General features: G+C 53.5%; 1 protein-coding gene across 2 annotated transcripts in view; it reads right to left on the reverse strand.

Annotated features, from left to right (window-relative positions):
* Window positions 1-18,445: 18,445 nt before the first annotated feature.
* Window positions 18,446-24,067, reverse strand: part of ATP2A3 (ATPase sarcoplasmic/endoplasmic reticulum Ca2+ transporting 3) — a 55,204-nt gene continuing 49,582 nt past the window's right edge. For both annotated transcript variants that reach the window (XM_038759266.1, XM_038759265.1), the window contains 5 exons: window positions 23,546-23,631; window positions 22,648-22,781; window positions 21,321-21,438; window positions 21,105-21,222; window positions 18,446-19,228 (listed from right to left, as the gene is read on the reverse strand). In XM_038759266.1, coding sequence (XP_038615194.1) covers window positions 19,209-19,228; window positions 21,105-21,222; window positions 21,321-21,438; window positions 22,648-22,781; window positions 23,546-23,631 — 476 coding nt within the window. In that variant the 3' untranslated portion in view covers window positions 18,446-19,208. The remainder of the gene's footprint in view (window positions 19,229-21,104; window positions 21,223-21,320; window positions 21,439-22,647; window positions 22,782-23,545; window positions 23,632-24,067) is intronic.

Raw genomic sequence — 24,067 nt, forward strand, 5'->3', positions numbered from 1 at the left:
AAGGGTCAGCAGTGCGTGCGGCCAGCTGGCCGGCCGGCCGGGCTGTGCTCCAGAGAGATAATAATAATAATCATAATGATGGCATTTAATTGCTTACTATGTGCCAAGCACTGTTCTAAGCACCGGGGAGGTTACAAGGTGATCAGGTTGTCCCACGGGGGGCTCACAGTCTTCATCCCCATTTGACAGATGAGGTCACTGAGGCCCAGAGAAGTGAAGGGACTTGCCCAAAGTCACCCAGCTGACGATCGGCGGAGCTGGGATTTGAATCCGTGACTTCTGACTCCAAAGCCCGGGCTCTTTGCACTGAGCCACGCTGCTTCGATAAGACCCTCGGCGGGCGGCAAGAGGTGGCCCTCGCCCTGGGGAAACGCCGGAGGTCCGGGGGGGGCCAGAGGAGATGGTGGAGAGTCCAGGGCTGTGCTGGGGGGTCTTGGGCGTCCCCCACATGCCCCAGCTCCTTCCCCAATCCAGGGGAACTAGGAGTGAGGCTTGGGGGGTCTCCGAGGCCCACCCTCCCCACCCTCCCTCCAGCCCAGGGAACCTACAGCAAGAAGGTGGCTGTCCCTGGAGTCACTGGAGTGGCCGCTTGCTGCCTCAGTTTCCCCACTTATAAAATGAGGATGGGATCCCCACCTTCCATCCCTCTTAGGGCTGCAAGCCCTATGTGTCCAATCTAAGTCTCCCATGTCTACCCCCACGCTCAGCTCAGTGCTCGGCACAAAGTGTGGATTCAGTCAACACCGTCATTCCCATTCCTGAGAATTCATTCATTCAATCGTATTTATTGAGTGCTTACTGTGTGCAGAGCACTGTACTAAGCGCTTGGGAAGTACAATCGTGAGAAGCAGCATGGTGTAGGGAATAGCGCCTGGCCCTGGGAGCCAGAAGGTCATGGGTTCTAATCCCTGCTCTGCCACTTGTCTGCTGTGTGACTCTGGGCAAGTCACTTCACTTCTCTGGGCTTCAGTTCCCTCACCTGCAAAATGGGGATTGAGACTGTGAGCCCCACAGAGGGACAGGGATTGTGTCCAACTTGACTTATTCATTCATTCATTCATTCAATCGTATTTATTGAGCGCTTACCGTGTGCAGAGCACTGGACTAAGCGCTTGGGGAGTCCAAGTTGGCAACATAGAGAGACGGTCCCTACCCAACAACGGGTTCACAGTCTAGAAGGGGGAGACAGACAACAAAACAAAACATGTATTCATTCATTCAATCGTATTTATTGAGCGCTTACTGTGTGCAGAGCACTGTACTAAGCGCTTGGGAAGTCCAAGTTGGCAACATATAGAGACAGTCCCTACCCAACAATGGGCTCACAGTCTAGAAGGGGGAGACAGACAACAAAACAAAACATGTATTCATTCATTCAATCGTATTTATTGAGCACTTACTGTGTGCAGAGCACTGTACTAAGTGCTTGGGAAGTACAAGTTGGGAAAATATAGAGACAGTCCCTACCCAACAGTGGGATCACAGTCTAGAAGGGGGAGACAGAGAATAAAACAAAACATATTAACAAAATAAAATAAGTAGAATAAATATGTACAAGTAAAATAGGGTAATAAATATGTACAAACATATATACATTCATTCATTCAATCGTATTTACTGAGCGCTTACTGTGTGCAGAGCACTGTTTGTTGTCTGTCTCGCCCTTCTAGACTGTGAGCCCATTGTTGGGTAGGGACTGTTGCTATATGTTGCTGATTTGTACTTCCCAAGCGCTTAGTACGGTGCTCTGCACACAGTAAGCGCTCAATAAATGCGATTGAATGAATGAATGAATGAATGAATGAATGGACTAAGCGCTTGGGAAGTCCAAGTGGGCAACACATAGAGACGGTCCCTACCCAACAACGGGGTCACAGTCTAGAAGGGGGAGACAGACAACAAAACAAAACATGTATCTACCCCAGTACTTTTAGTACAGTGCCCGGCATATAGTAAATACTAGAGGAGCAGTGTGGCTCAGTGGAGAAGAGCCCGGGCTTTGGAGTCAGAGGTCATGGGTTCAAATCCCGGCTCTACCCCATGTCTGCTGTGTGACCTTGGGCAAGTCACTTCACTTCTCTGAGCCTCAGTTCCCTCATCTGTAAAATGGGGATTAAGACAGCCCCCCATGGGACAACCTGATCTCCTTGTAACCTCCCCAGCGCTTAGAACAGTGCTTTGCACATAGTAAGCGCTTAATAACAGCCATTATTATTATTAAGAAATATCATCATCATCATGATTATTATTATTATTTCTGCTGCGCCCCTCAGCTGGGGGCTGGACCCTAAATAGGCAGGGCCCTCTCTCCCGCCCTGCGCTTAGGCCAGAGTGTCCAGCCCACTCCCCATTTTGCAGTTGGCCAGATATCGTACCCCGTATCCCTCGGAGCAAAGGTGTGATTTATTTATTTATTTATTCGTTCATTTATTTATGTATTTATCTATCTATCTATCTATCTATTTATTTATTTATTTATCTATCCATCTACTTATCCATTTATTTATTTATTTATTTAACTATTTATTTATTTATTTATTTATTTATTCTATTTATTTATTTATTTATTTATTTATTTTACTTGTACATATCTATTCTATTTATTTTATTTTGTTAGTATGTTTGGTTTTGTTCTCCGTCTCCCCCTTTTAGACTGTGAGCCCACCGTTGGGCGGGGACTGTCTCCATACGTTGCCAATTTGTACTTCCCAAGCGCTTAGTCCAGTGCTCTGCACGCAGTAAGCGCTCAATAAATACGATGATGAGGATGTGATGTGCCCCACATGGGGGGCGGCGGGTGAGGGGTGGGGCGGCTGCTTTGTTAGCTGGCGGGGCCAGGCAAGGAGGAAGGGGACCACTCCAAAAGGGGAAATGAGAGAGGCCGCTTCCCTGCCACGAACCCACAGGCAGCCAGGAGAGCCTGGGAGCGAGAGCACGGAGCCCCCCGCTCTGCCGTGGGTTTACTTCCCTTCCTCCGGGACCACATTCCCGCCCTCCCCGCCGGGTCTCAATTGTAAGCGCTCAATAAATACGATTGATTGATTGATTGATTGAGCTTGCCCATCCGCCAAGCTAGCTCTCTTCCTCCCTTCAAGGCCCTACTGAGACCTCACCTCCTCCAGGAGGCCTTCCCACACTGAGAACTGTTAGTATGTTTGGTTTTGTTCTCCGTCTCCCCCTTTTAGACTGTGAGCCCACTGTTGGGTAGGGACCGTCTCTTTATGTTGCCAACTTGGACTTCCCAAGCGCTTAGAACAGTGCTCTGCACACAGTAAGCGCTCGATAAATACGATTGATGATGATGACTGAGCCCCTTCCTTCCTCTCCCCCTCGTCCCCCTCTCCATCCCCCCATCTTACCTCCTTCCCTTCCCCACTGCACCTGTATATATGTATATATGTTTGTACATATTTATTACTCTATTTATTTTACTTGTACATATCTATTCTATTTATTTTATTTTGTTAGTATGTTTGGTTTTGTTCTCTGTCTCCCCCTTTTAGGCTGTGAGCCCACTGGTGGGTAGGGACTGTCTCTATATGTTGCCAACTTGTACGTCCCAAGCGCTTAGTACAGTGCTCTGCACACAGTAAGTGCTCAATAAATACGATTGATGATGATGATGGTCTGACAGCCCGGGGGGCGGGAAGGGGTTAGGGGAGCCCAGGCACCTTCCCCTCCTTAGGGGCTTCGCCGGGGCTGCATGGGAGGCCTACCTGGGTGGAGGAGGAAACAGAGGGGGTGAGTGGCTGGCCAGAGGTCGCTCAGCAGGCCTGTGAGCGAGCAAGGTGGAGGGTGTTTGAGAGCCCGGTGCCGGTGGCCAGTGGCTTTCAGCGGGTCCCAGGCCGGAGGGCGGGGGTGGGGGGCGACCCCCAGGAGCAGCAGGGGAAATGAGACACCGGACGAGCATCTCCCGAGCTTTCAGGGGGCGGCAGCCCCCGAGAGGAGATGACCGTCGGTCCGAGAGCGGTCCCCCACACCCAGGTGGCTGACGCTTACCGGTGCCCAGCGCTATGCCAGGATCTGTGGGAAGCAGCTGGCTGCACGTCTTCTCCCGCTCCGGGAGAGCACGAAAGAGCACGGGCTTTGGAGTCAGAGGTCACGGGTTCAAATCCCGGCTCTGCCAATTGTCAGCTGTGTGACTTTGGGCAAGTCACTTCACTTCCCTGAGCCTCGGTTCCCTCATCTGTAAAATGGGGATTAAGACTGTGAGCCCCACGAGGGACAACCTGATCACCTTGTATCCCCCCAGTGCTTAGAACGGTGCTTTGCACATAGTAAGCGCTTAACCAATACCATCGTTATTATTATTATTCTGCGGCCTCCTTGACTTGGATTTGTTCCCTGCACTCCCTCCGCCCCACAGCACTTTATGTCCAGATCCACAATTTATTTCTTTATATTCACGGCTGTCTCCCTCTCATTGTGGGTGGGGAATGTGTCTGTTATATTGTTGTACTACACGCTCCCAAGTGCTATGCACAGTGCTCTGCACACCGTAAGTGCTCAATAAATACAACTGACTGACTGCCCACAAGAAGCCTAGCTTTATTTACTTGTATTGACGTCGGTCTCCCCAACTCTAGACTGCGAGCTTGTTGTGGGCAGGGAATGTCACTGTTTATGGTTGTATTGTACTTTCCCAAGCGCTTAGTACAGTGCTCTGCACACAGTACGTGCTCAATAAATACAACTGAAGGAAATACTGATTGGTTGAGCTGTCGTGGCCACTTCGTTTCTGCATCCACGGAGCCTCCGCCGTGCGCCTAGCCCTGCTCTAAGGAATGGGGAAGAAGCCCGGGGGAGCAGGAGCAGCCCCGGGGGTCCCGACCTCTGGGGCAACGCTCTCAGCCCGGGCTCCTCCAGATCTCGGGGCAGAGGATGTTGCCAAATCCAACCGAAAGCACCTTCCCCTCCAGCCCCAACGGCTGCCGCACCACCATTTCTCATCCCGGGTGAGGAGGCCCGGTCTTGGACGGGGCCGGCCGGCGGGGAAACCTGGCTGTGCCGGCCGGAGGTTAGGGGGTTGGGGAGGGTGGTCCGGCTTCGCGGGCCCCAAGGACCCCATGGTGAGAAGCCCCTGGCCCGAGAGGCACCTCTGCAGAAGGCCCGTTTGGGGAAGGCCACGGTGGAAATTAGCCAAACGCGGGAGCGGAAGAGGCTGGCTCCATGCCGAGCGGTGGTCACCGTCAAACAAAAACTCCTCACCCTGGGCTTCAAGGCTGTCCATCCCCTGGCCCCCTCCTACCTCACCTCCCTTCTCTCCTTCTCCAGCCCAGCCCGCACCCTCCGCTCCTCTGCTGCTCAACTCCTCACTGGGCCTCGTTCTCACCCGTCCCACCATCGACCCCCAGCCCACATCCTCCCCCGGGCCCGGAATGCCCTCCCTCCGCACATCTGCCAAGCTAGCTCTCTTCCTCCCTTCAAAGCCCTACTGAGAGCTCACCTCCTCCAGGAGGCCTTCCCACACTGAGCCCCATTTTTCCTCTCCTCCTCCCTAACTCCCCCACCCTACCTCCTTCCTGATATATGTTTGTACAGATTTATTACTCTATTTATCTTCCTTGTACATATTTACCATTCTATTTATTTTGTTAATGATGTGCATCTAGCTTTATATCTATTTGTTCTGACGACACCTGTCCACAGGTTTTGTTTTGTTCTCTGTCTCCCCCTTCTAGGCTGTGAGCCCGTTGTTGGGCAGGGACCGTCTCTATAAGTTACCAACTTGTACTTCCCAAGCACTTAGTTAAGTGCTCTGCACACAGCTCAATAAATACAATTGAATGAAAGAATGAATATTGAGAAACGACGCTTGGGCACGTACCTGGAACCCCTGGACCCATCAATCAATCAATCAATCGTATTTATTGAGCGTTTACTGTGTGCAGAGCACTGTACTAAGCGCCTGGGAAGTACAAGTTGGCAACATATAGAGACAGTCCCTACCCAACAGTGGGCTCACAGTCCCCACCATGGGACTCTGTGAGGACCAGGGTGATTCAGAGAGAAGAGGCCAGGGTTTGGGGGAGCAGGGAGGGCCTGCCACTGGCCTGAGGGCCGGCTGACCAAGTGTACCCACTGTGCCACATTGGGGTCGGAACACGGGACGGGCAGAGGCAGGGCCTGGGACCGGTCATAAACCTCTTCCCCTCCACGATCGGTCAGCCGGTGGTTTTGGCAGAGACAGTGTCCCTTCCCTTCCCCGCAAATGGTCCATCCACACACCTTGCCCCCCACTCTCCACCCCTGACTCTCCCTCAGTGACAAAGCACGGACCATCCCGCGTTCCTGACTCTCCCCTCTCCATCCCTGACTCTTCCCTAGAGACTAGCACAGACTGTCCCAGACCCCTGATTCTCCCCGAGTCCAGACAGCCCAGCCTTGCCAGTGTGCCCAAAGGCCCACCTTGCCGGCTGCCCCCGGGGGAAGGGATCCAAGTTGGGCGGTGTGGGCTGAGACAGGCAGAATGACAGATTTGGATGATCGGGCCAACCACGATCGACAAACCAGGCCGGGCCGGGCCACAACCCCCGGCCCCTACCGGAGGTCAGCCACTCTCCGGCCTTATAAGCCCAAACTCCAGTTGGGGAAACAGCCGGGGGCTCCAGGCGCCGGACGGCCTTTTAGGGAAGGCCAGGAGTGTCCACGGCATGAGAAAGCAGCCAGTTTGGCTGGCCAGAGCCGCGGGAACGGGGGCAGGGGTGGGGGCCTCCTTCTGGATGTGGAGGACGGAGGCTCGGTGGGGAATGCCTGGCTGGGGCAGGGGGAGGGGACCCGGGCAGCCTTCCTCCTGTTAGGTGGTGGCCAGGGCGGCCCTTGGGGACCGAGGCCGAGCCTCTGAGTGATGACAGGATGGGGTGGCCGGGCCAGGTCTCTGCATCTCACCTGCCCTGGCCCTCGCTCTGGGGGTGCTGGCAAGCCCGGGGAGGTGGGGAGGGTGAATGGATCAGACCCATTTAGATTCCAGCCGTGGAGCAGGGTGCCCAGCCAGGATGGGTGCCAGAGGGCATATCACAATGCCACTCTGCCAATTTGGGGCCTTATTAGTCCCAGCAGCCCCCACGGTTCCCAGGCCTGGGGATGTTGAGGCCGGTATCTCGGGTCTCGGCCTTGCTGCTTTCTCCCCCCAAAACCCTGTCCCCTCCCTGAGGTCACCCAGCCCATCCAAGGCAGACCCCAGGCAGACTCCGGAGCGAGGGGCCGGGAAGGGACTTGAGGGAACGATTCGGGTGAGACGCATGGGCCCGGAGCCCCGGGCAGAGGAGGGCAGGGCCAGCTGACTCGGGTTGGATTTGTTTTGGAAAGATGCCACGCGGAGGACTGTGGGAAAGCCATCTCTGCTCTGGCCCCGGGGCACAGGGGGCAACGCTGGAGAGGGCACATACATGGGCAGAAAGACAGCCTCCCACTGTGCCCACCCCTTCTCCCCCCCAAACCACCACGCACATTCTGGGAGTACTAGCTGTGTGCTTCCCTAAATCTGGGGGCTCGAGGAGGCCGGTGACGCCAACCACGGACCCAGGGGAGGCCACACAGTCGCCCGAGGCTCGGCACACCCTGGGCTGGACGTGCCAAGGACAAGTGAACGGGCAGAGTGGGCAGAGAGGCAGGAGAGGGCAGCGGGTGAGAGCGGCTATGCTCATCCTGGTGATGGAGGCGAGACTGTGAGCCCATTGTTGGGTAGGGACCGTCTCTATGTGTTGCCAACTTGTACTTCCCAAGCGCTTAGTACAGTGCTCTGCACACAGTGAGTGCTCAATAGATACGATTGAATGAATGAATGGTGGGGCTGTGGGTTTGCCCGGGGCTCTCAACCCTAACTTTCAATCGCTCAGTTGATCAATGGTATTTGCTCATTGCTTACCGTGTGCGGAGCACTTGGGAGAGTATAAGATTAAGTAGATATGATCCCTGCCCTCAAGGAGCTCATAGTCCAGTCAGGGAACCAGACATTAAAATAAATTAGAGAGGGGAAATGTCAGAGTATAAAGATTTGGAGAGAAGAGCTGAAGGGGTGGAGTGAGTATAAAAGTGCTTAAGGAGTATGGTCCCAAGTAGTATAATTTAAATATAATTTAATATATTAATATATATATAAATTAATATAATTTACATTTATACTATAAAGGCCAGAGAAGCAGCGTGGCTCAGTGGAAAGAGCACGGGCTTTGGAGTCAGAGGTCATGGGTTCGAATCCCGGCTCTGCCAAATGCCAGCTGTGTGACTCTGGGCAAGTCACTTCACTTCTCTGGGCCTCAGTTCCCTCATCTGTCAAATGGGGATGAAGACTGTGAGCCCCCCGTGGGACAACCTGATCACCTTGTAACCTCCCCAGCGCTTAGAACAGCGCTTTGCACACAGTAAGCGCTTAATAAATGCTATCATTATTATTATTATTATTACTGTGGTATTTGCTAAGCGCTTACTATGTACCAAGCATTCTACTAAGCAGTAGGGGTGGGGGGTGCAAGCAAAGCAGGTTGGACACAATCCCAGTCATACATGGGGCTCACAGTCTAAATCCCCATTTCCCAGATGAGATAACTGAGGCACAGAGAAGTGAAGTGACTTGCTCAAGTTCCCACAGCAGGCAAGTGGCAGAGCCGGGATTAGAATCAATCAATCAATCAATCGTATTTATTGAGCGCTTACTGTGTGCAGAGCACTGTACTAAGCGCTTGGGAAGGACAAGTTGGCAACATATAGAGACAGTCCCTACCCAACAGTGGGCTCACAGTCTAAAAGAACCCACGACCTGACTTCTAGGACCGGCCGTTGGGCCCCGCCGCTCCTCAAATGCAGGGGGGATGATGAAGGGAGGGAGAGGAAGGTGGGGAGATGAGAGAGGAGAGTCAAGGAAGGCTTCCTGGAGGAGATGTGATTTTAATACGCTTTTGAAGATGGGGAGGAGGGGTCAGTCGGTCTGCCAGATATGAAGAGACTGTGAGCCCACTGTTGGGTAGGGACTGTCTCTATATGTTGCCAATTTGTTCTTCCCAAGCGCTTAGTACAGTGCTCTGCACATAGTAAGCGCTCAATAAATATGATTTATGATGAAGAGGGAGGGAAGGAGGGAGTCCCGGGCAGGAGGGAAGGCATCGGCGAGGGATCGACGGCTAGAGAGAGAGAGAGAGAGACAAGAGTGAGGTCCTGCCAGATGTTGTTAGAGAGGAGTTAATGTGTTGGCTGGCGTGTGTCAATCAATCAAGCAATCGATGGTATTTACTGAACACTTACTACGTACAGAGCATGAACTAAGCACTTGGGAGAGAACAATACAGCCCATAACGAGTTTAGTCTAGCCAGGGAGACAGACATCATCATCATCATCATCAATCGTATTTATTGAGCGCTTACTATGTGCAGAGCACTGGACTAAGCGCTTGGGAAGTACAAATTGGCAACATATAGAGACAGTCCCTACCCAACAGTGGGCTCACAGTCTAAAAGAGTGGGCTCACAGTCTAAAAGATTAATATGAATCGATCAGTAACTTATAACATATAATAATAATAATAATAATGATGGTATTTGTTAAGCGCTTACTCTGTGTGAAGCACTCTTCTAAGCGCTGCGGGAATACAAGGTGATTGGGTTGTCCCACATGGGGCTCACAGTCTCCATCCCCATTTTTTACAGATGAGGGAACTGAGGCCCAGAGTAGTGAAGTGACTTCCCAGGGTCACACAGCTGGCAAGTGGCGGAGCCGGGATTCGAACCCATGACCTCTGACTCCCAAGCCCGCACTCCTTCCACTGAGCCACGCTGCAAAATATATGGGTGGAGTGGGAGAGGAGTGAGGTAAGGTAGGAGGGGGCAAGCTGGACGAGAACCTTCAAGCCAACGGTTAGAAAAGCAGCATGGTGTGGTGGATAGAGCATGGGCCTGGGAATCAGAAGGTCGTGGGTTCTAATTCTGCCTCTACCGCATAAAAATAATGATAATGATGGTATTTGTTAAGTGCTTTGTTAGGTGTCAAGCACTGTTCTAAGCGCTGGGGGGGATACAAGGTAATCAGGTTGTCCCACGTGGGCCTCACAGTCTTCATCCCCATTTTACAGATGAGGGAACTGAGGCCCAGAGAAGTGAAGTGACTTGCCCAAAGTCACACAGCAGACAAGTGGCGGAGCCAGGATCCAGTGCTCAGAACGATGCTCAGCGCTTAGAACAGTGCTTTGCAACATAGTAAGCGCTTAACAGATGCCAATACATATATATATGTATATACCTGTATATATGCTTGTACGTATTTATTACTCTATTTATTTTTTTATTTTACTTGTACATATCTATTCTATTTATTTTATTTTGTTAGTATGTTTGGTTTTGTTCTCTGTCTCCCCCTTTTAGACTGTGAACCCACAGTTGGGTAGGGACTGTCTCTATATGTTGCCAATTTGTACTTCCCAAGCGCTTAGTACAGTGCTCTGCACATAGTAAGCGCTCAATAAATACGATTGATGATGATGATGATGCCATCATTATTATTATTATTATTAGAACCCGTGACCTCTGACTCCCAAGCCCGGGCTCTTTCCACGGAGCCACGCTGCTTCTCTATGTCTGCTGGGCGATCTTGGGCGGGACACTTCACTTCTCTGGGCCTCAGTTCCCTCATCTGTAAAATGGGGAGTGAGACTGTGAGCGCCAAGTGGGACAGGGACCGCGTCCAACCTGATTTACTCGTACCCACCCTAGTGCTTAGTACAGTGCTGGACACACAGTAAGCACTTAAAAAATACCATAATTATTAGCTGGTTGCACGCATTCAAAATACCATAATTTAATAATTATGCGTGCTGGTTGCACGCATTCTGTTGAGCATTCTGTTCTGCCTTCTTCCTGCCCCCCGGGAGGGCCGGCCCCCCGTGACCTCCTTTCTAGATGCCTTTTCATCTCAGTGCCCAGGGAGTGGGGAGGAGGTGGCCGTGGTGTGGCTGGACTTGGGCAACTCCTGGATCCTCCCGGGCCCAGGGTAGAGCCGTGCCCGCCCTCTGCCAAAGGCAAGGCTGGTGTGGGTGGCGAAGGGCATTCGCAAACATCTGGCACGCTTCCTTGTTGCCAACTTGTACTTCCCAAGCGCTTAGTACAGTGCTCTGCACACAGTAAGCGCTCAATAAATACGATTGATTGATTGATTGATTCCTTTGCACCCCCCAGCCCGGGCTCTGCTGCCCTGCCACTGAGATCCCGGTGGGTGTCAGAGCCTTCTCCGTGTGCCCCCGACAAGTGCTTAGTACAGTGCTCTGCACACAGTAAGTGCTCAATAAATACGAACTCCCAGCTGGAGCCGCCCGGGGAAGTCAACCGGGATTTCTCACTGCGCGGCAAAGCCCAGACGGAGAGAGCCGGACTCCGCCGTCCACTGCTCATATGGCCCTCCCGGGGCTATTTCTGATCGCTCTTTAAATAATATTTCCCACCGCCCTCGAACGCTTCAGGAATTGACCCGTCCCAGAGCATTCACTCATTTGCTCATTCCAGTACTGGACTAAGCGCTTGGGAGAATACAATATAACGATAAACTGACACACTCCCTGCCCACATCATGCTTAGAGTCTAAAGGAGTCTTCGCGCTTCGAGTCTTCCCCCTTTTAGACTGTGAGCCCACTGTTGGGTAGGGACTGTCTCTATATGTTGCCAATTTGTACTTCCCAAGCGCTTAGTACAGTGCTCTGCACATAGTATGCGCTCAATAAATACGAATGATGATGATGATGATAAAGGAAGAGACAGACATTAATATAAAGTCCGTATAGACGTATGGACAGAGAAGCAGCGTGGCTCAGTGGAAAGAGCATGGGCTTTGGAGTCAGAGGTCATGGGTTCAAATCCCGGCTCCGCCACTTGTCATCTGTGTGACTTTGGGCAGGTCACTTAACTTCTCTGGGCCTCAGTTACCTCATCTGTAAAATGGGGATTAAGACTGTGAGCCCCCCTTGGGACAACCTGATCACCTTGTAACCTCCCCAGTGCTTAGAACAGTGCTTTGCACATAGTAAGCAGCATAGAGAACACAGAGAAGCACAAAGAGAAGCAGCGTGGCTCAGTGGAAAGAGCACGGGCTTTGGAGTCAGAGGTCATGGGTTCAAATCCTGGCTCCACCACAAGTCTGCTGTGTGACCTTGGGCAAGTCACTTAACTACTCTGAGCCTCAGTTACCTCACCTGTAAAAATGGGGATTAAGACTGTGAGCCCCATGTGGGACAACTTGATCACATTGTATCCCCCCAGTGCTTAGAACAGTGCTTTGCACAGAGTAAGCACTTAACAAATGCCATTATTAAGCACTTAGTACAGTGCTCTGCACATAGTAAGCGCTCAATAAATACGATTGATGATGATAGTAAGCACTTAATAAATGCCATTATTATTATATGGACATATGGACATGAGAAGCAGCGTGGCTCAGTGGAAAGAGCACGGGCTTTGGAGTCAGAGGTCATGGGTTCAAACCCCAGCTCTGCCAATTGTCAGCTGCGTGACTTCGGGCAAGTCACTTCACTTCTCTGGGCCTCATTTCCCTCATCTGTAAAATGGGGATGAAGACTGTGAACCCCCTGTGGGACAACCTGATCACCTTGTAACCTCCACAGCGCTTAGAACAGTGCTTTGAACAGAGTAAGCACTTAATAAATGCCATTATTATTATTATTATTATATGTGGTGTGGGGCTGGGACGGGGGTGATGAATAAAGGGAGCAAGTCAGGGTGACGCAGAAGCGAGCGGGAGAAGAGGAAAGGAGGGCTGAGGCAGGGCCAGGCCAGAGGCAGGGTGGGGGCGAGAGGTCAGCGGCGTGATAGACGAGAGCAGGCCAAGGTAGTGCTGTGCCCACTGGGCATCTCGGCCCGGGCTGCCTTTGCACCTGCAGGAGATGGGCCACATCATCATCATCATCATCAATCGTATTTATTGAGTGCTTACTGTGTGCAGAGCACTGTACTAAGCGCTTGGGAAGTACAAATTGGCAACATATAGAGACAGTCCCTACCCAACAGTGGGCTCACAGTCTAAAAGGGGGAGACAGAGAACAAGACCAAACATACTAACAAAATAAAATAAATAAAATAAAATAAAATAAATAGAATAGATAGGTACAAGTAAAATAAATAAATAGATAGATAGATAAATATCTACCACATGAACAGACACTGACCGGGGCTCTAAAAGTGCAGAGAGACTGACCCCAAGATGGAGAGACCAGAGACCAGCCCCTCCCGGCCTCTCAGTGGAAGCAGTGGGGCTGGGGGCTGCTGTGGGGAGGAGATCAATCAATCAATCAATCAATCAATCGTATTTATTGAGCGCTTACTGTGTGCAGAGCACTGTACTAAGCGCTTGGGAAGTACAAATTGGCAACATCTAGAGACAGTCCCTACCCAACAGTGGGCTCACAGTCTAAAAGGGGGAGACAGAGAACAAAACCAAACATACTAACAAAATAAAATAAATAAAATAAAATAAAATAAATAGAATAGATATGTGCAAGTAAAATAAATAAATAAATAAATAGATAGATAGATAAATATCTACCACATGAACAGACACTGACCGGGGTTCTAAACGTGCAGAGAGACTGACCCCAAGATGGAGAGACCAGAAACCAGCCCCTCCCAGCCTCTCAATGGAAGCAGTGGGGCTGGGGGCTGGTGTGGGGAGGAGATCAATCAATCAATCAATCAATCGTATTTATGGAGTGCTTACTGTGTGCAGAGCACTGTACTAAGCGCTTGGGAAGTACAAGTTGGCAACATATAGAGACAGTCCCTACTCAACAATGGGCTCCCAGTCTAAAAGGAGATCCCCCTTAGCACAAAGTTTGCTAAGTGCTCCTTGGGCAGTGGTCCCACTGTGGAGGGAGACTTGAATCCCCTCACCGTCTTTCCGGGGATCTTCCGCACAACGTCTCCCCGCCACCCAAAGCCAAAAGGAAAGAGGGATGGGGAAGCCTACCCTGATCACCATCCCCACCATCACCAACATGCCAAGAATGGACCGGATGCCCACTGCAGACAGAGCCCCGGGCCACGCGCTCGACAACCGGCCTGTTCGAGGAGACGAGCAGATAACCGTTGGTTTCCTCTACGTGTCGCGGATCCACCCCTTCCTCACCATCCAAGCGCTTAGTACAGTGCTCTGCACACAGTAAGCGCTCAATACAATTGATGATCCAAACGGCTCCCACGGCGGCCCGACAACCGATCGTAACCCGTCTCGACTCCTGTCTCAGCCTCTTCTCTGACCTCCCTGCCTCCAGCCTCTCCCCTCTGCAGTCCATACTTTTTATTCAATGGCATTTAACCAGTGGTATTTCCCTCTGCTTTCTGGATCATTTTTCTACAGTGTCACCTTACCCACGCCTCCTCACACCCCCAAAACCCTCCGATTGTTGCCCATCCACCTCACACCAACTGGCAACTCCTGACCGGGGACTTCAGTGCACTCATTCAGCCCTCTCCTTCCTCATCATCATCATCATCATCATCAATCGTATTTATTGAGCGCTCACTGTGTGCAGAGCACCGTACTAAGCGCTTGGGAAGTACAAGTTGGTAACATATAGAGACAGTCCCTGCCCAGCAGTGGGCTCACAGTCTAAAAGGGGGAGACAGAGAACAAAACCAAACATACTAACAAAATAAAATAAATAGAATAGATACGTACAAGTAAAATAAATAAATAAATAGAGTAATATTCCTACTTACCCTCGCCATTCTACCACACCCCAGCTCACACTCTTCATTCTGCTCAAGCTCACCTACTCGCTGTGCCTCGTTCTCGTCTCTCCAGGCACAGCGCACTTCCAAGAACTCCCTCTCCCTTCAAATCCGACAGGCCTTAGCTCTTCCCCACTTCAAAGAGAAGCAGCGTGGCTCAGTGGAAAGAGCCCGGGCTTTGGAGTCAGAGGTCATGGGTTCAAATCCCGGTTCCGCCACTTGTCAGCTGTGTGACTTTGGGCAAGTCACTTACCTTCTCTGGGCCTCAGTTCTCGCATCTGTAAACTGGGGATGAAGACTGTGAGCCCCCCGTGGGACAACCTGATCACCTTGTAACCTCCCCAGTGCTTAGAACAGTGCTTTGCACATAGTACACGCTTAACAAATACCGTGATTATTATCAGTAGTAGTAAGCGCAGTGCTTTGCACATAGTAATCGCTTAAGAAATGCCATCATCATCATTATTATTATTATTCTCTGAGCCTCAGTTCCCTCATCTGGCAAATGGGGATGAAGACTGTGAGCCCCCCATGGGACAACCTGATCACCTTGTAACCTTCCCAGCGTTTAAAACAGTGCTTTGCACATAGTAAGCGCTTCTAGACTGTGAGCCCACTGTTGGGTAGGGACCATCTCTATACGTTGTCAGCTTGTACTTCCCAAGCACTTTGTACAGTGCTCTGCACACAGTAAGCGCTCAATAAATACGATTGATGATGATGATGTTGCCAGCTTGTACTTCCCAAGCGCTTAGTACAGTGCTCTGCACACAGTAAGCGCTCAATAAATACGATTGATGATGATGATGATGTTGCCAGCTTGTACTTCCCAAGCGCTTAGTACAGTGCTCTGCACACAGTAAGCACTCAATAAATACGATTGATTGAATGAATAAACGCCATTATCATTATTATTATTAACAAGTTGAGGGAGGGAGCAGGGAGTGCTGACTTCCTCTCCGCGGCTGTGGGGAAGGATGGGCCGGGGCAGCCATGGGGTCGCTCCCCTAGAACCCTTGGGGTGCTTCCCTGTGGGTGAGAAGAACATGAGGAGGGTGATAGACTGTGAGCCCACTGTTGGGTAGGGACTGTCTCTATATGTTGCCAACTTGGACTTCCCAAGCGCTTAGTACAGTGCTCTGCACTCAGTAAGTGCTCAATAAATATGATTGATTGATTGATAACCTCAAGCCTGTTTCAGAGTAGTGGCTTCAGGGCACCCAGTGACCCGGTGACCAACTGAGGGGCAGGGAAAGGAGAGAGAGGCCCTGCTCCCCTGGGCCTCCTCCACTAAGAGTTCCCGAGAGGGGCACACCTCCTAACTGGCACCCTCAGCCCTGCCCAATACCAATTCCCTCCCCAAAAATCACCTCCTCCAGGTGGCCTTCCCTGACTTAACTACTCACCCCTGCAGCTCATCTTCAGGCAAATCCCTCAGCCACTCTACACAGTGGGCTTATCTGTCTATTACTTAATATTGGTCAGAGGGGCCTCCTGACTGGCACCCTCACCCCTGCCCACTCTGAGGAGCAGCGTGGCTCGGTGGAAAGAGCCAGGGCTTTGGAGTCAGGGGTCATGGGTTCGAATCCCGGCTCCGCCACTTGTCAGCTGGGTGATTCTGGGCAAGTCACTTCACTTCTCTGGGCCTGAGTTCCCTCATCTGGAAAATGGGGATGAAGACTGTGGGCCCCCTGTGGGACAACCTGATCACCTTGTAACTTCCCCAGCGCTTAGAACAGTGCTTGATATATAGTTAGCACTTAACAAATGCCATCATTATTAAAATGGGGATGAAGACTGTGAGCCCCCCATGGGACAACCTGATCACCTTGTATCCTCCCCAGTGCTTAGAACAGTGCTTGGTACATAGTAAGTGTTTAACAAATGCCATCATTATTATTATTATTAAAACGGGGATGAAGCCTGTGAACCCCCTGTGGGACAACCTGATCACCTCCCCAGTGCTTAGAACAGTGCTTGGCACAGAGTAAGCGCTTAATAAATGCCATTATTATTATTATTATCATTATTATCTCCAACTGGGGGTGGGGCAGGTGGCGGTGCCCCCTGAGCCCATAGTCCCCAGGGCCGGAGGTGGGCCACCCCTGAGGGATGAAGCCACCTGCCACCTTTGGGGGTCCCTAGCAGGAGGGCGGAGGATTTGGGGGTGCTGGGGGTCAGTCCTGATGGGGGGAAGCCACCTGCGGGGTAGGGGGGATTGGCTCTGAGGAGAGAAGCCACAGGTCCCCTGAGGGGTCTCCATGGTGGGCAGAGGGCCAGGGGCCAGGCTCACCCCCTTCCTGGGCCTCAGTTTCCTCACTTGGTCAAATACCCTCCCCAGGGCCGTAGGGAGGATCAAAAGGACGACTGATGAGAAGCACTTTGGGAAAATAAAATCACACCCTGTGGCCCCAAGACGTTCCTGATGTGCCTGACAGGAGACCTCAGGCTCTCCTGGATAAGAGGGTCCGGGACCCCTGATGGAGGTGCGGGGGTCGTGAGGCTGTCAGTCGGGCTGGGGGACGGGGTAGAGGCGGACAGAGGGGTCCACTCGAGGGACAAACGCTTAGTACAGTGCTCTGCACACAGTAAGCGCTCATTAAATACGACTGAATGAATACTGGCCGCTGAAGGGATCACACGCCAGGAAAACCACTTTTATTTCCATCATTTCATGAATAGAAAACAATCACCTCAGTATTGTGCAAACCCAGTAGCCCACTCCCGTGAAACGATGGCGATGCCCCCTCTTTGCCACACCTGGCCGTGGGCACCTTAGCCATCCCCAGGGGCCCCAGAAAAACCGCTCTCCTGGAATCGGGTAGAAAACTCCAGTGGGTGCTTCCTCCCCCCTAACGCCCCCCCGTCCCCCATAGTGTTGGGGGCAGAGCAATCCTCGGTCCCCATGGTGAGGTTTTGGGGAAGGGTGTCCCCTGTTTCTGCCCAGTCCCACCTCCCCAAACAGCCCTCAATAAATACGATTCAATGAAATGAATGAATTTGGAGCACAGGTGTTTTCACTCACCCCCAGGGCAGGGAGAAACCCAAAAGCCGCAGAAAGCCTTTTGCCCATTTAGAAAAGAGTTGAAAATATACACACATGCATACACACACACACACACACGCACGCACGCCCACACCGCCCTCATCCTCCACCCCCTGCCAAATCCCACCCTCGCCCAACCTCACGACAGAGTGGTTCTCACTACCCTAGTCTGCCAGGGCCCCTGGCATGCCAAAAGCTGCGTGTCACCTTTCCCAGGTGCAGAAGGGTCATACCCCCTTTGGGTCTATCCCACCTCTCTCACCCCTGCCAGAGGGAGAACAGAGGCAGTGGTCCAGCATGCTCCAGCCCACCCCAACCTTTCCCGTCCCTTTCTCCCTTCCCAACCGCAGTTCTGGGGTTAGAGAGTCCGCTCTTGGGGTCATCTCCATTCCCCTGCCTCCGAGAGGTCATCAGATAGCACCGGGCCTTTCAGCAGAGGGATTTTCCCAATCTCCCAAGGAATCTCCCATGAGCTCCTTGGCCCAACTCAGCAACTAGGCCTAAAGCGATGGGGATCCAGTTCCTTGTAGGGGAAATTCCCCCAGAGTTGCCAAGCCCCCAACTATTTCTGGAAACCGCATCTCTTTGTGGAGAGGGAGAGGGAATCAGGGAGGAGGGACACAGGGGAGGGAGGCTTGTAGAGAGGGAGGCAGGGAGGAGGGACACAGGGTTGGGAGGCAAGGAGTAGACAGGATGCTGGGAGGAGGGACATAGGAAAGAGGGGGAAGAGGGGGACAGGGAGGAGGAGGAGGACGTTGTCCACTCCTCTTGGCCTCCAGCTCTGGCTTTGCCCCTGGGTGCTGTGGGTGGGAGCTGAGCAGAGGGGAGATTTCTCCCCTCCATGCACACCCCCTTACCCAGCAGACCCGGTGAAACAGAACCATGGAGCGTGGAGGGAACCAGCCTTGTTCTTCAGTCACAGAGGGGCAGAGGGAGACATAGATGGAATACAGGGAGCCTAGAGAACAAACCGGGAGAAGGAGAAGGGCCCCGGGTCGGGGGTGGTGGGGCAGCCCCAGAAAGTGGCAACTTGCTTGGCAGCTGAGGGCAAGGCACCCTGCCTGCCAAGCCAATCTCTGGGACATCCCCGAGCTCCCAGCGGCCCCCACCGTGTGCCCGAGCGGGCGGTCCCCAGAGGGCCGGCTTTGCTCACCCTCACTGGCCCACACAGAGAGGGTCGTGGGGAGAGAGGCAGTCCAGAAGGCGGGGTGGGTGGGGGGGGTAGGGGTACTCCAGACCCAGCAGAAGGGACCCCCAGGCCCCCCCCGGGAATGCGACAGAATAAAAATACAGGTTTCCCCTGCACTAGATTGGGCCAGGACCCCGGGGGCCAGTGGCTCGGTCTCCGCAGGCCCGGCTGGCTGCCGGGGATGGGTGCCCTCGGGGTCTTCGGTGCCACCTGGGCCCCTCAGCGGCTCTGCCAGCTCTGCCGGCCTCCCAGTCACTTTTTGTCCTTCTCCCCTGGAGGAAAGAATCGGAGAGGAAGAGAGCAACTGTCACTCCCCTGTCCACCCTGAAGGCCGCACTCCAGCCAAGCCCCGGGAAACCACTGGGAAGGCAGTCGCCGCTTCTCTCTGCTTCAGCACATTCAGTGGATGATGACAATAATAAGAATGACTATTATTATGGTGTTTGTCAAGCACTTACTATGTGCCAGGCATTGTACTAAGCGCTAGGGTAGACACAAGCAAATCGGGTTGGACACAGTCCCTGCCCCACATGGGGCTCACAGTCTTCATCCCCATTTTACAGGTGAATCTATTTTACAGAGGGATTTACCAGCTAAGTGGCTCTGCCCCCTCCTCCTTAGGTGGCTGCAGCTTTTATACGCTTCCATAAGACCACCCCCCTGTAAGTCCCATGGTCCACCTAGCCTACGACTCTCATTCATTCATTCATTCAATCATATTTATTGAGCACGTACTGTGTGCAGAGCACTGTACTAAGTGACTCTGCCTCCGACATGGACTCCAGTATGCTGAGCTAAACGAGGTGCTGGTCACCCTCTTGGACACCCACCCCTGAGGTCTCCCCCGTGACCCAACACGGACCTTCAAACATCCAGGACTCTCCCCTCTCTGTCTCAGACTGTCACCCAGTTACCCGGCATGGACCATCTCCCTTCTCCATCCCCACAATGGCCCAATGAAGAAGCTCCCTCATCACTGGAACTCCCAGGTTTGCTTTAGTGTGCTCTCTCTCTCTCTCTCCCCATATTTGACCTGTGTAATGTCCAGTGGGATCAGATTCCATGTGCTCTGTCCCCATTGAATGAGGAACTTCTCTTAGATCGGCCCACAGGCCCCGAGGCCCAGGAGACAGCTTTCTCATATATCATTAAAACTTGAGCTCTGGTGAGAGTCACCCAAGAGACTCCTGGAAAGGTCAGCCCTGCCTGTGCCCCTCTGCCCCTGCCAGGAACCAGCAGAGGCCCCAGAAAGGTCGGATGCCCAGTGGTCATCTGGGCATGATGCCCACTGAGGTCTCTTCTGGTCAAGCCGCTCGTCCTGGCGCCCGATGTTCCAGGTGCTTCAGCTAACCAGGGGCTGGCAGGGGTCATTGAGGGAGGGGGCGGCAGGGCAGCTGACTCAGTCTCCCTGCCAAACAGCCCCCAACGCAAACCCCTGGAGTTCACCCCTCAGACCAAGCCCCAGTGTGGGAAGAGCAGGTCCTCAACCCATGCTCCTCCTGGGCCACCAAACTCTCCTCCAGAGACTTTGAGCTCTACTCCCAGGAACTGAAGCATTCCCCCAGGATCCTAAGTTCCTCCCAGGACCCCAGCAGCCCCCGGCCCCCTCCCACATGCCCACCCCCTCTGGTCCTTCTCCCATAAATCACAACGGGGAGCTGTGCTGCTGGCAGTGGAGAGGCCAGACTTCCCTAAAAGGCTTCCCGCTGGCCTGGGAACGGGACGCTATCTTGTCTCTCACTCCGCTCCGTCCTGCGGCAGCCGACCCTTCGGACGCTGGGATTCCAGACAGATTCCCGACCCCTCTCTGGATGACCCTGGGGACGGGGATGGGGCAGGAGGGAGGAGGAGCAGGCACCGGAAACCTGGACACCAGCGCTGGGCCTTGTGGGCAACTCCCAACCCTTCCCTTCCAATCTCCCGGGGCAGTGGCCGGAGGGCTCCTTCAAAGGCTCGAACGGGGGGCGAGAGGTCATATTGCTTGGCCTCTAGGCTCCCAGGAGGGATCTGACCCTTCTGGCCAGATCCGATTTGCGTGTCCGGCCCTGGCCCGTGGAGGTTGGAAGCGGGAAGGGGGGTTTCCAACGGTTCTGTTGACCAGAGACGGTGGGGTGGGGCCCGGTCAGCAGAGGAAAGGGGTCACCTTACCCTCCGGGTAGTGGCGAGAGAGGAACTTCAGCCCCTCATCCAGCAGGATGACCGGGAAGGAGATCTGCATCACCACCAACCACTGGGCCCAGCTCAAGGGGGTCACCTGGAAGATGAGCTGCAGAGGGGGAGCAGAAGGAAGGCCAGGCGATGGGTGGCCGGCCGGAGGAGGAAGGGGGCGGCCGGCAGGAGGAGGGGGAGGCCGGACACACTCACCGGCATGGGCTTGACGTAGAGGATGATGAAATGCAGGGCCATAGACATCACGATGGCCCCCATCAGCCACCAGTTGAGCCACGGTGGCATCCGCAACAACGACTGGTTCTCGGAGATGCTGCCGAGGCACAGAGGGAGCTGGAGTTTGTTGAGGGGGAGCTGGGGGGGAGATGGACCGTGGAGCTGGGGGTCTGGGGCAGGGCTGGGGGATGCACTCCTGGGAGCTCCTCGGGAGCAGAGGTCGGATCCGTTCCCTCCATGGCCGGTGCTCAGTACAGTGCCTCCCACATAGCAGGCACTTAGTAAGTACTGCGTGGCCTAATGGATAGAGCACAGGCCTAGGAGTCCTGGCTCCACCACTTGTCTGATGCATGAAGTGAGGCATTTCTCTGTGCCTCAGTTACCTCATCTGTGTCCAACCTGATTTGCTTGTATCCGGCACTTAGTACAACGCCTAGCACGTAGTAAGCGCTTAATAGATACCATCGTTATTATCATTACTACAGATGGATCGGACGACTGATTGATGGTAGGGGATAATTGGGAAGTTCTTCCCGGGAACTCCCGGCTGATCTGCAGGCAAGCCTGGTCTACGTGATCCCACTTCTGCAATCCTGAATTCATTAATTCATTCATTCATTCAATCGTATTTATTGAGCGCTTACTGTGTGCAGAGCACTGTACTAAGAGCTTGGGAAGTACAAGTTGGCAACATATAGAGATAGTCCCTACCCAACAGTGGGCTCACAGTCTAAAAGTTTGGTATTTGTTAAGCACTCACTATGTGCAAAGCACTGTTCTAAGCACTGGGGAGGATACAAGGTGATCAGGTTGTCCCATGTGGGGCTCACAATCTCAATCCCCATTTTACAGATGAGGTAACTGAGGCACAGAGAAGTGAAGTGACTTGCCCAGAGTCACACAGTTGGCAAGTGGCAGAGCTGGGATTTGAACCCATGACCTCTGACTACAAAGCCCGGGCTCTTTCCACTGAGCCACGCTGCTTCATTCATTCAATCGTATTTATTGAGCAGTTACTGTGCACAGAGCACTGTATTGAGTGCTTGGGAAGTACAAGTTGGCAACCTATAGAGACGGTCCCTACCCAACAACGGGTGTTTCAAACTGGGATCTAAAACACAGTCACCCCCGACAAGCCCAGCTCCTGGTCTCCAAAAGACCGTGAAGGAGGCCTGAGGTCAGTGGATCTGCCTGGAAAGCAATGGGTCCCGCTGTTCGGAGAGGTGTAGTGGCTTTCCCAAAGCTGCCCAGAAACGCTGTGCCCGTTGGGGCCCAGGCTGCCCTCCCGCCTCCCCGGGGGTCGTACCTATTGAGGGCGTTGCACATCTCGATGGTCACCAGCACCGACAACGCCATGGTGGTGGGGTAGTGGGATTCAAAGACCCCACAGTCCACCCCTTCAAAGAGTGGGTTGCGCTCTGTGCATCTCATGAAGTTTCTCTGCATGGAGGACAAGTGCTCAATAAATAGGATTGAATGAATGAATGAATGAATGAATGAATGAATGAATGAACAAGGAGACACCCAGGGGCGGGGTTACGGTGGACCGGGGATGACCGGGGTCATCCCACCTGGACACCCCCCGACCCACACGCAACCCCCACCCAACCGTGGCCCCAGAAACCAAAACTGGGGCAGGGGCTTTCTCAGTTGGTAGACTGTGAGCCCACTGTTGGGTAGGGACCGTCTCTATATGTTGCCGACTTGTACTTCCCAAGCGCTTAGTACAGTGCTCTGCACACAGTAAGCGCTCAATAAATACGATTGATTGATTGATTGACTGATTGAGACAACTAGTAGGGTCTTCATGGGGAAAATCCGCCGGCTCCAGCCCTTGCCCGCCTAGGGAGGGACAGAACAAGAGTGGAAGGTGTGAGGGTGAGGGAGAGTCCGAGCGTGAGCACAAGGGCCTGGGTATCCCATGACCGGGTGCGTGGCAGGCCCCAGCCCTGGGTGGATGGCACGAGACTGGAGGGAGGTCCCTGGGGCCCCAAAGCTGGCCTTCTGCCCTGGCCACGCCGCTGGTTTTGGGACGGATGGCAGGAGGGTGGAAGGGCTAAAAGGGGTCATGAAATCCATCCCCCTGCCTCCGGGTGGGTCCTGGCTACTCTCTCCAGCCTCCCACTCAGACATCGGCCCCAGACTTCTCACGAAGGCCTTCCCGCAGCCCGGCCCGGCCCCGCCGTCCACCCACCCCCTCTCACCAGCTGGTGGAAGGTGACTTGCGGCCCATCGGCGTCGTACAGGAACCACCAAGTGGCGGCACCCACTGTGGCCAGCCCGACGTACACTGTGCCCGGGAGACAGCAAGCCGCTTGGACGGGGTCACGGTTTCACCCGGCCCAGCCCCCAGCCTCGGGGAGGGACGATCAGACCGTCCACCGCTCCCCCCAACCCACGGCCGCCCCTATAGAGGTTGGGCCAGACCCCAGTCGAGCCCCCAGGCCTCCCCCAACATTCACGGCCCCCCAGCCCCCAGCCACCAGTTCCATTCTGCGGGGAAGGAGAAGGCACGGCGGACTCTCCTTCCTCTTCCTGATGTGGGGCGTGGGGAGTGACCAACAGGAATCAAGCCCCTGGAAACAGATCCCCGGGACAACCTGGGCACATCCCAATCTGGGCTGGTGTTGAGACCCTCAGCCCGAGAGAGGCCCCGGGGTCAGCCACAGAGTCGGTCCAGAACAGGACTCTGTTTCCATCAGAGGAACCTGGGATCTAATCACCGT

The sequence above is a fragment of the Tachyglossus aculeatus genome, chromosome 17 (genome assembly GCF_015852505.1).
Source record: "Tachyglossus aculeatus isolate mTacAcu1 chromosome 17, mTacAcu1.pri, whole genome shotgun sequence".
NCBI lineage: Eukaryota > Metazoa > Chordata > Mammalia > Monotremata > Tachyglossidae > Tachyglossus > Tachyglossus aculeatus.